This window comes from Octodon degus, unplaced genomic scaffold (assembly GCF_000260255.1).
Source record: "Octodon degus isolate 3935 unplaced genomic scaffold, OctDeg1.0 scaffold00017, whole genome shotgun sequence".
In the NCBI taxonomy this organism is placed as follows: domain Eukaryota; kingdom Metazoa; phylum Chordata; class Mammalia; order Rodentia; family Octodontidae; genus Octodon; species Octodon degus.
The window spans coordinates 3,709,654-3,726,089 of record NW_004524593.1 but is presented as its reverse complement, the minus strand read 5'-3'; the positions used below and the strand labels follow the sequence as shown (position 1 = coordinate 3,726,089).

General features: G+C 39.1%; 1 protein-coding gene across 3 annotated transcripts in view; it reads left to right on the top strand.

Moving 5' to 3' along the window:
* Positions 1 to 1,281: 1,281 nt before the first annotated feature.
* The window catches only part of Klhl20 (kelch like family member 20), a 52,338-nt gene continuing 37,183 nt past the window's right edge, over positions 1,282 to 16,436 (top strand). Inside the window, exons 1-2 of one of the 3 annotated variants that reach the window (XM_023710380.1) lie at positions 1,282 to 1,288; positions 2,468 to 2,531. In XM_023710380.1, coding sequence (XP_023566148.1) covers positions 2,509 to 2,531 — 23 coding nt within the window. In that variant the 5' untranslated portion in view covers positions 1,282 to 1,288; positions 2,468 to 2,508. The other 2 variants (XM_023710378.1, XM_023710379.1) reach the window with 2 other exon arrangements.

Sequence of the window (16,436 nt, the reverse complement as noted above, 5' to 3'; positions counted from 1 at the left end):
AGCAACTAAAGAAAATCTGACTGATAGCTTAGAATATAGACATCAAGAAATCAGTCTTGGGGCCGGGGAGATGGCTCAGTAGAATAAGCGCTTCCCTGGCAAGCACAAGGGCCTGAGTTCAATCCCCAGTTCCGCAAAAAAAGAAAGAAAGAAGGCTTTTCTTGATATTTCCTCTCTTTACACTTGTATCTCTGATATTTCCTCACTTTACATTCATATGTAAATATATAATAAAGAATCAGGTGGCTATGTGCTATGGGAAAATCTGGAGTAAAAAGAATGGATTGGAAAAAATAGTTTTTGCCCAACACTAAAGTGAGCCCACATAAATGGGTAAAGAAAATAAGGTATTTATGCACAATGGAGTACTACTCTGTCATAAATAAAGATAAACCTGAATTATTTGAAGAAAAATGGATGCAACTTGACCCCATAATGTTGAGTGAAATAAATCAGACACATGAGTTTAAACATCAAATGGTTTCTCTTATAGGAGACACCCCCAAAAAAACAATAAAGAGCAAGATAAATAATAGATAATAAGAATTAAGGAGATAAATCTTTTGCAAATGTTTAGGAGACCTAGTGGTGGAGGGAGTGGGGAGGGGGATTGAAAGAAGAATTGAAATGTGTTGTGTACATATGCCAACTCCCAAGAGGAACATGACCATTATGTACTGTAAACATATACTAATAAAAAATAAAAACGGGTAAAAGTCTGGTGGTGAAGACCAAGCCAAAGTGGCAAGCTGGCATTTATGTGGAGTCTGGGATAAAATATTGGCTGCTTGAAAACTCTATTGTGGGAAATCTGGACAGTCAGGTCCTTTCCTGACTTGCCTGGGTATCCTCAGCCCCTCCACCTAGGCAGGTCCTGATAGATATATGTCAGACCCACGTACGCATGCGTCGATAATTCAGTCCACAATCAAGGCCAACCCTGAGCCAGAAGGAGCCGTACCATTTACACACAAATCAAAATTCTTGCTTTGTCGTAACTATTCCCATCTTTCTGTTACCTTTGTTGGTAGTGGGCAGAAAGGAAGAAAAGAAGTTTCCGTATTTAAATATTGCCAGTTCATCAGTAAACTTAAGTGATCATCCTCTAATAATGATCAAGAAGTTAGATCTGAGGACAAGTAGTTCATTAAGGTTACCGGGATGCCCCGCAAGGGGCGCGGCTGTTTCCGGAGCCCCGCCGGAACGGCTAGCTGGGAAGGTGTAGGTTTTGGCCGGAAGGATTTAGGAGTAGGACCACTTCCGGCGTCTGGCTAGGGGCGGTTGCAGGGTAAGGAAATAGCTCCAAGAGCTGCATCCTGCTTGCGGTAGCGCCGGCAGAGGCGGAGGCTGAGAGGAGAGGAGAGAGGGCGGAGGAGGCAGAGGAGGCAGCTGCAGAGAAGAAAGTGGCAGAGCCCGTAAGTGAGCTGCCCACAGCCATGGGCAGAAGGCAGCGCCCCAAGTCTCTCTTTGCAAATGAGTAATTCCAAGTTATGGGGCTGTCGGATGAGGTCAGGGCAGTGCTTTGTCGGTCGCCTGTCAGGCGCAGAAATGAGGCTTTTGGGGCTCCAGGGCCGGGCCTTGCGGGGAGCCAGACTGCGCCCTGTCCTGGAGCCGGGGTAGGTGCTGAGGAGCTGTCTTGCCCGGCAGCTCCTGGAATTTGGGAGGAGGAAGTAGGTTACTTTTGCGTCGCGCTTAACCCTGGAAACCTGGCGGGATCCTGCCGAGTGGGTGGTGAGCAGTGTTTCTCGGGGACTAAAGGCAGGACTCGTGGCGGGTGGTAGTCTGGAGCCTTACTACCCGGCTCTCGGGCGCTCGGAAGCGGAGTTGCTGGTTTGGAAAGTCAGATACCGCCTCCTGCTCCTGTCACTTTCGCACGAGTTAACCTTAAGATTGGTTCCAAAACCAATGTATTCCCTTATCCTGTCCGTTAGATTAGTGCTGCCCTGGGTATCAGGTGATTGCTTTTATTGTTGGGGGTGGTTTTTCGTTGTTTGTTCTTGTTTTGTTGGTACTGGGAATCGAACTCAGGACCTTGCTCTGCCAGGCAGGTGATTGCTTTTAAATACACTTGGTGACCAGGTCTTAATACCTCCAAGCACTTTTGAAAAGATATAAGACCGACCGAGTAATCAAACTATTTAGTGCACCTTCCCTCTCCTTCACGTGTAATCGGTTTTAGCATGAAGAGTAGTCATTTTTGTTTTTTTAATCAGTCTTTATCGGTACATTTTAGGTATACTTAGTGATCACGTTCATCACAGAGAATTTGTACTGTACATGCTATAACTTGATAAGGCAGTCATTTCAAAGGACTAGATTCCGTGCTGCCTGTGCATACCAAAGACCTGTGGTGTATTAGAATATAAAATACTTGATTGCTGATGAGATGAGTGAAATAATTATAAAAATTGTTGCTGGAAATATCCGAAATAGCCTTTATTAAGTTACTGTTTTTCTATTGTTTTAGGTTCGGCTTTAGAGTGTGGTAAGAGGCGCTTTACATGGTGCATGGAAGGAAAGCCAATGCGCAGGTAGGCACTTAGAAAAAAGCCCGTGGGCTTCACTGATTGAAATTCAGCACGTGATAAGGCAAGGCTTTATTTAAACGCTTTTAAGCCTGGGCATGGTGGCACATACCTGTAATCACAGCACTGAGGAGGCTGAGGCAGGAGGATAGCTGCTGAGGCCAGCCTGGGCTACACAGTGAGACCCTTTCCAAAATAAATAAATTTAAAAAATATTAAAAGATTCTCAAACCTTGGTAAATTCTACTTAAAATGAATGATTCTTGTTCTAAAGTCAAAAGTATTGTCAGAAATTGAGAGCTTAAAACAATGAAGTGTGGAAGTTAGGCTTCTAAAGAATTCTGTAAATTTTACATAGTTCTTTGCATGTAAATTTTCCTTTTGCATAGTAATTTTATGTGATAACCATTAAAGTACACTATGGTACTCTCTTGGTTTATTATCATTTTAATTCTGACTAGACTAGTGATGGCTGTGTTGCCACATAAGAATAGTACTCATTTATAGTACACTGCACTGCATGCCTAGTTTTGGTTTCAGTTATTTCGCTGATGTTCAGTAACACATTTGTTCTGTTCCTTAAGGTGGCTGCATTGTAGGGCAGAAGCTTTAAGGACTAAAAAACTATGAAAAATAGAAGTGTGTGGGGAAGTGTAGACAATGACATTCCCTGCAACTGTAGAATTTAGTAATGTTCTAACAAATGAAACTAGAACCTGATTGAAACAAAATGAGCACATTTCTATTTTATGAGTGTTTAAGTTCATTAAACGCTATTTAATCATTTGTTATTTACAGTTAAAAATAATGTTTAGAAACACTTTTAATGGAAGAAACATTTTATGAGGAAGGTATGGTTTAGAACAAGACTCAAGCACTAAAATGCATATCCTTTTTCAGGTCTGTTATTGATTTATCAAGTGACCTTGAGCTGTTCACTCTGTACCTTAGTTTCCTCCTATAATATGTCTGACCAGGACACTGGGAATTAGTAAATGTGAAATCTCTGAATGAAAAGATGTTATGGAGATGACAACTTTTGCTATCTTACTTTTTATCATACCCTACAGTAAGAATAATACTTGACTATAAGGTAAATGAAGAATTTTTTTTTTTTTTTTTTTTTTTGGTAAATGAAGAATTTAACAATACGTATTAAATGCTTCATCTCTTCAATATCTATGATTGCTTCTCATCCTCAGCTACCATGAATGTCATATCTTACATAATTCTAAAATAAGAGCTTATTGTTTTGGGGTTTCTTGTGGGGGCTACCAGGAATTGAAGTCAGGCCCTCACTCTTGCCAGGCAGATGCTACTCTGCTGAACTATATTCCCATTGCCTTAGAGCTAATTGTTTTGAAAGAAAGGCAGAATGTGGGAATATGCGTGGTTTATTAGTAATTTCCATATAAAATATTCACTTAATCACTCTTTACCTGTTCCTTTTTTCTTGCTTTATTATATAATGCTGTCAGTTATTCGAAATCACGTTGGATAATTTAGTGCCATTAATTGAACTGCGTTTCTTTCTGTGTCTCCTTCAGTTAGCCAGAGGCACTGCTCTATGGCTGCCATTTTTCCCTTGATGCCTACAGCTAGTTCTGATCAAATCTCTCTACCTTTTTCTTGTTGCACTTACATTTTCGCTGCAGCACCTCAGAAGGCAGTGTCTATAATGTTGAGTTTGTACTCAGCTGCTATTAAAGAAGTCGGGTGAGAAGTCGTGGCTTATGTAGAGATTATTTGAGTACTTGTTCACACTCCTTACTAAAATGTGAGCTCTCTGAGTCTCATGTGTCTTCAGATATTTGTACTGCCTTGTTCCTAGTGATTTCTGAGTAACTGAATGAACAGTCTCTATGGACTTTTTTCCTTTAAAAAAAATGTTCTTTGAACAGGAAAAGAATATTTTTAAAGGCCTTCTTTCTGCCTTTTTTCTATTCAAAATTATTTTTTAGTGGTATACATTTATGTGGTACAGTGTGATAATTCTTTACATGTATACAGTGTACAATGATCCAATCAAAGTAATTATCAGTTTCCTTGTAAGATATAAATTAGTACAGCCACTATGGAAGGCAGTATGGACGGTCCTCAAAACACTAAATTTAGAACTACTTCTGGGCACACACCTTTAATCCTAGCATTCACGGGGCTGAGTCAGGAGGATCACAAGTTCAAGGGCAACCTGAACTACACAGTGAGTTCAAAACCAACCTGAAAACACAGCAAGACCCTGTCGCGCGCGGCCTTGCCAGCAAGGAAGACGCGACCACTGGTTGTGTCTGCGCAGCTCTTTATTGCTCTCCCACGTCTGTCTTCTCCCTCTCCCGAGGCCCCTGCTCTTAGCTTATAAGTCTCAGGGCTTCCAACCATAGGGTGCCACGTATGTACTGTCCATTGGTCCAGGTATGCGGAAGCAATGCATTAGCCCAAGCCTTGGCCTTTTATGGAGTTGTTTACTACCAGGAGCGCTCACCCCCTGAGGGGGTGGAAGGCGGAAACCGGCACCATCTCAGGGCGCGGTTATACGCAGCTCCCTACAAGACCCTATTCAAAAAAAAATTTTTTTAAATAACATACCACAACATATATGCACTTATGTCTATAACAGCACAATTTGTAAAGGCTACATCTCAGAATCAACCCAAATGCCTATCAATTGAGGAATGAATAAAGTAGAGGTGGTATTTTTATACAGTGGAGTACTACTCAGCCACTAAGAAGGATAAGCTTGAGACTTTTATAAATAAATAGATATAACTTCAGACCATACTGATAAGTGAAATAAATCAGACTTACATGTATAAACATCATATTGTCTCCCTGGCATGAGAAACTGAAAGAGTAAATAAGGTCTAAAATGTAGAATAGATGTAATGAAATGGGAGGAGGTGATGCAGGGAGATTGGATAATGGGTACCAAAATTAGATGGCAAGAAAAAGTTCCAGTGTTTTACAGAATCCACAGTGGGATAACTATAGTTTACAATATATCGTATATTTTATAAAGAACTAAAAGAGGAGTTCAGAGATTCTCAACACAAATGATAAATGTTTAAGGTATTCTAACTTTATAGTTTCTTCTTTCCTTAAATATATAAATTAGATACAGCCTTATTTTATTAGAAATTGGGTTATTCACTCACCAGGTATTTATTTGCTACTTGGTCCATGACTGTGGGCTCTTACATACGAAGTGGTAGAAATGGGCATCATAATACTACGGGGTGTTTACTAGAGATTACACCCAAAGTGGGGAGCCTCTGCTCTGGCCCCCAGGAGAGGAGCACAAGATGGGGCTAGCTGAGCTGGGTCTTCTGAAAAGGATGAGATTTACTTCTGAAGAACAGAATTAAGGACTAGGACTGTAGCTCAGTGGTGGAGCACTTGTCTAACATGCAGAAGTCCCTAGGTTCAATCCCCAGCACTGGAAAAAGAAAAAGGTTTAATTCAGAACATCATAAATGGAAGTTTTTTTCAAAAACAAAACCAAACAAGATTCAAGACCCAGAAGTATCTGACACATACAGAATGAATGGTGAGTATATCTGGAGTATAAGGTATATGGGAGGAAAATAGAAATAGGAAAAAAACATTATGTCTCCATAACTGTAACCATGGGAATCTCACCTTTATCCTTTAGATGGTTAAGAGCCAGTGGACGCCAGGCATGATGGCACACACTTTTAATTCCAGCCCTGTGGAGGATGAGGCAGGAGAATCACCATGATTTTGAGGCTGGGCTACATTATAATGAGTTCAAGGCCAGCTTGAACAACATAGTGAGACCCTGTTTCAAAACAAGAGCCAGTGGACCTGTTAAGACCTTGACTTTTCATTGTTTTTACGCACACAGGAATGAATAGGAAAGAAGGAAGAGATTGTTGCAAAGAAATTAACTTAAAGGAGTTGTGATAGTTTAAGTGGAATATGGTAAGCACTTGAGCTAGATCGGTGGCTATGGACATTGAGAGGAGAGGATGGAATTTGTTTAATAATAAAGTCAAAAGGATTTGATAAATGTGGAGTGAAGAAAATAAAATGATGTAATGACTCCAACAGTCTGGCTTAGAAAACTGGATGCTTCCATCATGTGAATTTAAAAACACAAGAAGATGTAGAGTATCAAGCCGAGAACAGATTCAGTTTCAGACACCTTAAGATTAATATATCTAGGGCTGAGGATGGAGCTCAGTGGCAGAACCTTGGGTGGCATGCACAAGTCCTGGGGAAAAAGCCTCATAGAAACATCTGGTGTGATCAGGGAGATGGCTCAGTAGAATAAGCCCTTGCCTGGCAAGCACAAGAGCGTGAGTTCAATCCCTGGTTCCAAAACATCTGGTGTGTAACTGGATTGTGGCTCTGAGAGAAGAAAGATTTGGGATAGAGCTTGTTTTAAAAGAATGAGTCTTCACTATGCAGGTGGTGCTTCAGACTTCAGACATGAATGAGGGCAGAGTGGCAAGAAAGACGAACACCAAGAACAGAAGCCTTAGGAAAAGCAGCGGTATTTAAGGTGGGCCTAAGAGGAAGGTCCTGTAGAACTTCCTGTTCTAAAATGGATAGGAAGTTTTAACTGTTTGGTCTTATTTAATTATATCTGGGCCAGGGAGATGGCTCAGTGGAATAAGCACTTCCCTGGCAAGTGCAAGGGTCTGAGTTCAGTCGCCCATTACACCAAAAAAAAAAAAAAAAAGATAGATATAGATATATCTAGAGTTTTTATTGACAATTTTTTTTTCCCACAGTAAAGATTAGATGAACTATTCCTTGAGTTCAGTTTCAAAAGCTAAAATGTTCCACTCAGATCGCAGAATTTTTCTTGTTCTACACAGTCTGAAAAGCATGCTTAAAATTAGTGGAAGATAAGCTTGCTTGATTTGATGTTCCCTAATGTACCAAAGATTGGCTTGTGCAACATGTCTTCCTTTTCTGCCTTTGCTGAGGCCACAAGAAAATTAAGTGCTATGCTTGATTTCTTAGTCTTCACGTTTGGGGGTGCCTCGGTTAGATTGTTTGGCCAGAGAGGTGACAGCACAAGGTACTGAGAAGCATTATAGGGTGGCTTTTGCTTTCTGAACACAGAGAGACCAACTTGTTTGTGTGACTATTTGTCTTTCCTCTTGCTGTGATCACTGGGCCAAAGTTTACACTCATTTCATCTAATAAGTAGTGAGGAAATGCCTTGGGGCTAAAACATTCTCAACCTATTTTGAGATACAAAATAGGCAGCCTGGCTTTCTGGTTTAGGATAAGATAAGGAAGATAGAGGGCATAGAGGATGCCCTCAGGTAAGCAGAACTGGTGCTTTGGGGTATTCTGCTTTGAGGATTTGATTGTTCAACTCTCACTATGCAAGTATATTTAGTGCTATAAATGAGGGTAGGCTCAACTCAGTCTTCTTTTTAAGGCTCCCATAATAAATGTGAAGTAGCTATCAGTATTGAAGAGGTGATCCATCCATCCATTTATTACGCCTACAGTTCGTCGCCTCCCTTCTCCTCCCCCTAACCCTCCTCCTCCTCCTCCCTCTTTGGTGGTGCTGAGGGCTGAGCCCAGAGCCTTCACACTGAACTGCATTCCCAGCCCCTTTTTATTTTCTGAGACAAGGTCTTGCTAAGTTGCCCTAGTTGGGCTCCAACTTTTGATCCTTCTGCCTCAGCCTCCAAGTGCTGGGATTATAGGCAAGTGCCACCATGCTTTGCTATTTTCCTTATATGCTTAAACAGCTATGATTTTTTTAAAAAAATTATTTGGTACAGGGTCTCACTATGCAGCTCAGACTCATTATTCTCCTGCCTTCAGCCTCCCCAGTGCTTGGGATTATAAGCACCCCCACGCCTGGTTTCAGTGGCCGGCTCAGTGTACCCGGGAGCAGGGCCAGCGTGGCATGTGATGCCTGCGATCAAACCCTGGTTCCTACACTTGCCTAACCAGGCACGTAGGCCGCTGAGCTATCTCACCGGCCCTGTATGATTTTAACTTTCATTTGTTCTAGCAGTTTACTCTTGTTATCACTCAGAAAAACTCTGAAACCTTCAGTCCTAATAATTTGTTCTCTGCCCATAGTCTCCTGAATGCCTCTTACATCTCTTCTTCAAATCAGCGTAGCTTCATTTATTTTTTCAAGTTATCTCCCACATCCTTAGAGTCTGGCACTTCCCAGCTCTAGATTAATTGAGGAATTTATATTCTCTGATCTGTTCTGCTGAATAAAACCAGCTGTGAGGAATTCATGCTATTATATTTATGTGCTCTTTAATATCACCTGGACAAGCAGTTTTATCCAGCAGTATTTCTGAGTCCCTAGTCAAACTGGAGGGGCTGGGGAGATAGCTCAGTTGAATAAGCACTTGCCTGGCAAGCTCAAGGGCCTGAGTTCAATCCCCAGCTCTGCCAAAAAAAAAAAACCCAAAAAAACCTAGTCAAACTGGATGAAGTTGTGAATATATATATAGCAAGGTGTGAACACAATGGTTCTTGATCTCTTATTATAATGTTCCTTCAGAGGCACTCAGAAAAACATACAGAAAACACTTTCTGTTAAAAGATCCTTTGGACATGCTGAAAATGATGAGTTTAAATTTTTAAAAACACACATTTACACTGTGTATGGTGACACATACCTATAATCCCAGCACTCAGGAGGCTGAGACAGATAGATCATGCAAGTTCAAGACCAGCTTGGACTAGTGAGCTTAAGGCCAGCCTGAACTGCATAGTGAGACCCTGTCTCAAAAAGACAAACAAAAAGCAGAACTTTTATAGACCCTATGCACATGCCCACACACACAAATGCAGTAATAGCACAGGGTATGTATATATTTTGCTATGGTATATTTTGAAAAGATATGTAGAAATTAGCTTACATTGTACCGAGGTAAAGTAAGAATGTCTTGAGTTCAGTACCTCAAGTTAATTTTATATAATCAGAATTGCAACAGTAGTACTCTAATTTTAACATTTAATGCCAATATTATAGGAATTTTTAGATTGGTTTTCTTTTTCTTTTTTTCTTTTTTCTTTTTTCTTTTTTTTTTTTTTTTTTAAGGTGCTGGGGATTGAAACCAGGACTTTGTGCTTGCCAGGCAAGTGCTTATTCTATGAGCTATTTCCCCAGACCTTGGTTTTCTATCTTTAGTGATGCCTTTTTAAAAGAAACTTGACTATACCACATTTAAGATTATGATTTATTCTTTTAGCATCTCCTACATACAAGGCAGTTTAGCACTGTTAAAAGCTTGCCTGATTGTTTATGTGGGTGGTAAAATTATCCTTTAACTGCTCAGCTTTATGTTTCAGTCTTTAAATTGTCAAACATAAACAATACTGTTTGTAACCAGATGCTGGAAATTGTGAGCACTTTGTACCCCAGAATACAGCATCACCTATAGGCTAACAGTGAGTATATAAAAACTTGATCTATAAATATGTACTTAGGAAAAATGAGTTGCTGTTGGCAAAAGGAAAAACCATGTTCTTTGTTCTTATGCCTTTATAATGTATGTAGATTTTGCTTCCTAGAAAGTCCTTTTATTTGGTTTTCCTCTTCCCCCCAAGGGACTCTTTTAATATCCTTGCATTATTTTCATTTTAACTTTCATTAGTACCTATTTGTAGCACTTCATGATTACATTGCTCATGGGAGGTTGATACATGTACATAACATGCCCTAATTTCTTTTGAATCTCCCTGACCCTTCCCTCCTTCCCATTTGAAAAAAAAAAGAAAAGAAAAAGAAATCTGTGTTCCCATTTCCAATTGTCTTTTAATTTGCTCTCTATAAGATAATTTATAATTCTTTAATATAAAAGAAGCCATATGAAACTTAAGCTTGTGTGTCTCATTTATTTCACCTACAATTATTGTCTCAAGGTGCATCTGTTTTCCTACAAATAAGTCAAGTATATCTTTCTTTATGGCAAACTAGTACTCCATTGTGTATGAATACCACTTTTTCAGATTTAGTTACTATGACTTGTATTGCTATAAACATGACTGTGCAAGTACCACTGTACTGTGATGTCTTTATTTCTGTTGAGAAGGTACCTGGAAGGAGAATAGCTAGATCAAATTGAATTTCTAGGACTGGAGAGATAGCTCAGTAGAATAATGCTTGCCTGGCAAGGTCCTGAGTTCAATACCCAGTAACACTTAAAAAAAAAAAAAAAAAAACACTGAATTTCTATTTTAATTTTTTTTATGTATTTAATACAAAGTCTACAGGGTCTCACTATGTAGATCAGACTCATAGTGATTCTCCAGTTTTCAGCCTCCCAAGCGCTGGGATTACAGACACGGCACCATGCCCAGTTTCAATCATAGTCTCAGTGCGCCCTGCGAGCAGGGCTGGCACGGCACCCCAGGGATGGAACCCCAGCTGCTGTACTCTGCCTAAGCAGGCGCTTTAGTCTGCTAAGCTATCTGACCAGCCCTTCTATTTTAAATTTTTTGTTGTTGTTGTTCCTTGAATGCCTTCAGGGCACTTTTGGCCAGCAGGAGAGTTGTGAGGTTCGAACTCCAGCAACCTGAGGCTGACGGCTTTGTGGAAGCAGCCACTGAAAGGACTGAGCTAGGGCCAGGCCCCCTCTATTTTAAATTTTAAGAAGAATCTTCATACGGGTTTCCATAGCAGTTTACTAGTTTAGATTCCCACCAACAATATAGAAGGATTCCTTTTTCTTGTAGACTGGCCAGCTTTTGTCATCGTGTGATGACATCCTGAGGCGGCCATTCTTTCAGGAATAAGATAGGATCTCAGTGTTGAGTTTTGCATTTCTATAATCCCAGAGATGTTGAACATTTTTTAACATATGTAGTTTCTATTTGAACTTCTAAGGAGTCAACACCCTTCCATTTTATCATACTATAGTTCTTATCAGTGCTACAACTCTAAGGCTAAACAAACTGGTAGCATGTATCCCCTACAGACCAGTGATTTAATTATGTCAATATAGTCGTAGATAACTAAGGTCTAGGAGAGTCTCACATGAGGCTGACCCAGTGATCAGAATGTTTGAGTTACCCACTCCCTTTTTATGTAACATGGTTTTTTTTTTTTTTTTTTTTTTTGCTGTCCTGGGGATTGGACTCAGGACCTTGCACTTGCCAGGCAAGCACTTATTCTACTGAGCTATCTCCCCAGCCCAAGGTTCCTTTGGATAAATTATACACCAGAGGACAGCTTAAAGAATCTAGATTCAGGAATGTCAGTATAATAACCTAGACTATGCATGTGCGACATTTCATTTAAATTCTGGAAAAATCTAGAGTGATAGTACTATTTTACAGCAAAATATATGCCTTTGTAGTAATCTACAAAGGTATATATCTTTGTCAGACCCAGGATCTCCCTGATGTTAATACTGCATACATTTTGTCTTTCTGAACTACGTTTTTCGAAATGTATTGAGATATAATTATATAAATGAACATTTTTAATATGTATATTTTGTTGAGTTTAAACCTATGACACCATTACCACCATCAAGGTTCTAAACATAACTGTCATCCTCCACAATTCTCTTGTCTGAACCATGTTTTTTGTCCTTGATACCCTTTTTCTGGCATTTATCTTCCCATATAGGTAATTAGCTTTCCCAGCCGCCCTTCAGTACACCTTTGAATCTTCCATAGTCCATAGCTTTGTATGTTGTAAGCAATTAGTAACTATCTGTGAAGTATTTGTTAAAAGAATAATTAGCATTTTAACTGAGAGGCATAGTTTCTCTTTACTTCATGTACTTATGTCGTTTGATAATTATAGAAATATTTACTTTTTTGGTCCTGTGGATTATTAAACCAAGGGCCTCATGCATGCTAGACAAGCATTCTATCTGGCATTTCATCTGATATAGGTGAAATAATGTAATTCTTAACCTGCTAAATGTCAGGCAGAGCTTGTGTTCCCCAAAATTGAAGAATGAAGTCTGAGGGACAACAGAGGTTAAAAGTTGGAAAAATTAGGGCTGGCCAAATAGCTCAGCAGATTAAAGCACCTGCTTAGGAAAATGCAGGGGCAAGGGGCTAGATCCCCGAAATAAAGGTAATAATAATAATTTCTTACCATACCAGTTATTTTTAGCTAGAAGAGGGAAGATTTAAGTTCAGTTTTTTAATGCTTCTTTCCTTAAATCTAAAATTCGTCTTGTGGGCCTCTTTTTCCAGGTTGACTCTTCTAATAATTAATGAAGTTCATCATGATAACTAAATCCAAATCTGTATTATTTTTCAGTGCTATTTCCTTGACCTTTAAAGAGCTTGGGTAATTAATAAGAAAAACCCTCAGGGCTGGCGAAATAGCTCAGTGGACTAAGCACCTGCTTAGGCAAGTGTAGGGACCAGGGATTCGATCCTCAGCACCACATACCACGCCAGCCCTGCCCCACCCCACCCTCAGGTGCACTGAGCCTGCCACTGAGACCGGGCTTGGTGGTGCACGCCTGTAATTCCAGTCCTGGGAGGCTGAAAACAGGATCACTATGAGTCCGATTTGCATAGTGAGACCCTGTACCAAATACACTAAAAAGATAATAAGAAAAACCTTATTTGAATTGCTAAGTAACCCTAAAACTCTTCTTTCTTTCCCTAGAACTCTCAGGAATCACAATTATTAAATATGCATACACCTCAGGAGATAGCTGTAGAAAACAGCTAAATTTATTCTAAAAGCTTATCCAAAAGCTTTAGGAGACCTTCTGTGCTACAGAAAGCTTTATGGTCTTGAGTTAACCAAACTGGTTCATTTGTAAAAGGAAGATAGTAGGCTAGCTGATCCAGTCATCCATTCCATTCCACATTTAGATCTCCAGTCTCCAAACTGGGTAATGAGCAAAGAACACCAGTTTTCACATGAAAGAGAGCATCAGTTTGTAAAATTTGTGTGTGTGTGTGTGTGTGTGTGTGTGTGTGTAATCCTACAATGCAGTGTTCACCAAATCTGAGTAATTTATAGACCTTCCTCCTCTTTTCTTCAGATCATTTTTAAAGGAAAATAATTATTTCAGCCTCTAAGGAGTAGATTCTTTAACACAATTTGGCCACACATACTTAAATATATACCTAACTTAGCACATTTCCACAGTGACATACACAAGTAGCTCCCTAAGCTCCAACTATTAACCCACCCTAAAATGTTTATTTAAAAATCCAAAACATGGGAGCCTGCCCCTTAGCTCAGTTCTTTAAGTGGCTGCTTCAACAAAGCAGTCAGGCTCAGGTTGCTGTGGTTCCATCCCCACAACTCAAGCCAGCCAAACCTGCCCTGAAGGCATTTGGAGCAAAAAAAAAAAAATCCTAAAAATCCAAAACAGCAGCAACAACAAATTTTAGAATAACCTAAAAGGAAGGATATTTTTTTTCTTTCTCCCTTCTTATACCTCTCTGCACTTGTGGCTCCAGAACCATAAGACTTCAGGCTGAACTCTGTAGTCTTATACTTTTGATATAATCTACAGGTTACAAAGGGAAATACATATATATATATATATATATATATATATATATATATATATATATGCTCTCAGCATTGCAGCATGAGGAACTAAATGGAATGCATACCATTTTCTTATGCTGTTTCATATTATAATGCTTTTTGTGAGGAACTAAATTTTATAACTAAATCTTGTCGCTATTTATACTATTAAAAGTCTAAACCTCTAGAAAGCCAATAAGAAAATAAAATTTTAGAAAGCTACTTATTTAAAAATCAAAGAATGTGGGCTGGCCAAGTAGCTCAGTAGACTAGAGCACCTGCTTAGGCAGAGCACGGGCTGGGATTCTATCCCCAGCACCACAAGCTGTGCTGGCCCTGCCCCTGGGGTGTGCTGAGATGGCAGTTGAGACTGGGTGTCGTGGCGCGCACCTATAATCCCAGAGTTTGGGAGGCTGGAAACAGGAGGATCACTACGAGTCAGATCTACATATGAGACCCTGTAGATCCTGCACTAAATACATAAATAAATATCGAATAATGTTAATATGCCTATGCACTTGTGTAATCATGGGAAGGCCTCGGTGTTACAGACACATTTGCCAATTTGATAAATGTACTGTTCAAGGAGGCTTATTGTGTATGTGATATTTCTAGACCCAAACGAATTTAACAAAATCTTAATCTAGAGACTCCTCAGAGTTAAAATAGTAAACATTGCTGGGCATGGTGCTACATGCTTGTACTCCTAGCTACTCGAGAGAATGATAAGTTTAAGGCCAGCCCAGACAAATTAGTGAGGTCTTGTCCCAAAATAAAGAAGTGCCAGGATGTAGCTCAGTGGTAGAGCACTTAACTTTTTATTTTCATAAACTTTAAAAAAAAATATTTCTAAGATAAACTGAATGCCCAGATTTGCACAATTGTAATTAATTTAAAATTCATTTAAATATTAATTGAAGTAGATTAGGTCAGGTTGAATTTTTAATATGGATGAATGCACTTACCTTATTTAAAAGGAATGTGGATAGTTTTAGTACAGGAGCTATAATTTAAAATGATTTAATATGTAACAAGCACCTACTGTTCTCACTTACCTTTATTTTAGGAGGTAGATATGCATTTTAGAGCTAAAGGAACTAGGAATCAAGATAAGCAGGGAGATGGCTCAGTAGAATATGTGCTTGCCTGGCAAGATCAAGGGCCTGTGTTCAATCCCCGGTTCCACAAAAAAAAAAAAAAAAAAAAAAAGTGACTTTTGCAGCAACAATCAGTAATAGAATTTCAGGCTACCTCCATTAACAATTGCTAGACATAGTCTAAGTAAGTCTCAGAATTAGAACAGAAGAACCGTAGACCCAGCAGTCAGAGCCACTAGACTTAGGAAAAAAGAAGAAAAAATCTTGATACAATGAAGTGTTTTAAGATACTAACAATTTGACTCAAATTTATGTAGAGACATAATTTTAACTTTTCATATTATCAATTTCTCTCTGAGTGGTTTCTCAGATATTTTACTTTTCCTTCTTAAAAACAAAGTATTATAGTTAACTTTATTGTTACCACACTTCTTCCCCGCAAAATCATACAGTTGGTTGAACAACTTTTTAGAAATGTAAGTACTGTAACAAAATTACTCAAAGCTTTTCTCACTGGCTAAAAACATAGTATATATTTGTATAATTAATACTCACTTTTCTTCAGTATCATAGTCAAAGTTTGATTCTAAGCTTTCTTATTTGCCCAAAGAATCCTCTGAATTGTTTGACCCTCAGAATTATCCACAGCCTGGAGATTATACCCTTCTCTTTATATAACGTGTGCTTTATTTTGATGTTTTTATTTCTTTTAACAATGGTAATTAGCTATATAGTTTTGAGACATAATCACATATCCTATTTGGATAAGTGAAAAACTTTTTTTAAAATAAATTACATACCACTTTAAGTAAAACATTTCTCCAGTAACTGTCATTTGCTAACACAAGAAGCTATCACATTGGTCTCTCTTATCTTTGAATTTTTTAATATTCTGTTGAGTAGGGTGGAAAATGCCTGTGATCCCAGCACTTGGGAGGCTGAGGCAAGAGGATCACTACAAGTTCAAGGTCAGCCTGGACTGTTATGAGTTCAAGTGAGTGAGTTCAAGTCCAACCTGAACTCCATACTGAGACCCTGTCTCAAGAAAGTAAAACTAAACACAAATTTTAAATATATAAGTCCCAGGACCCACCTTAAGAAATGTGGCTAAAATTCCCATGTAGAACAATGACACCTGATCACAACTTGTTTACTTGGTAACTTGCGAGTTCTTTGACTGCAGCTTTAGATGATTTCTACTTTTGTTAAGTAATAAAATTTGAGTAAGTGAGACAACCCAGGCCAGTGGATCCTGAATAGACCAGAAGCACAGGCCCAGGGAGTGAGAGAGATGACCCGGGGCCCTCCGGATCCTGAATAGACCCAGAATGCAGG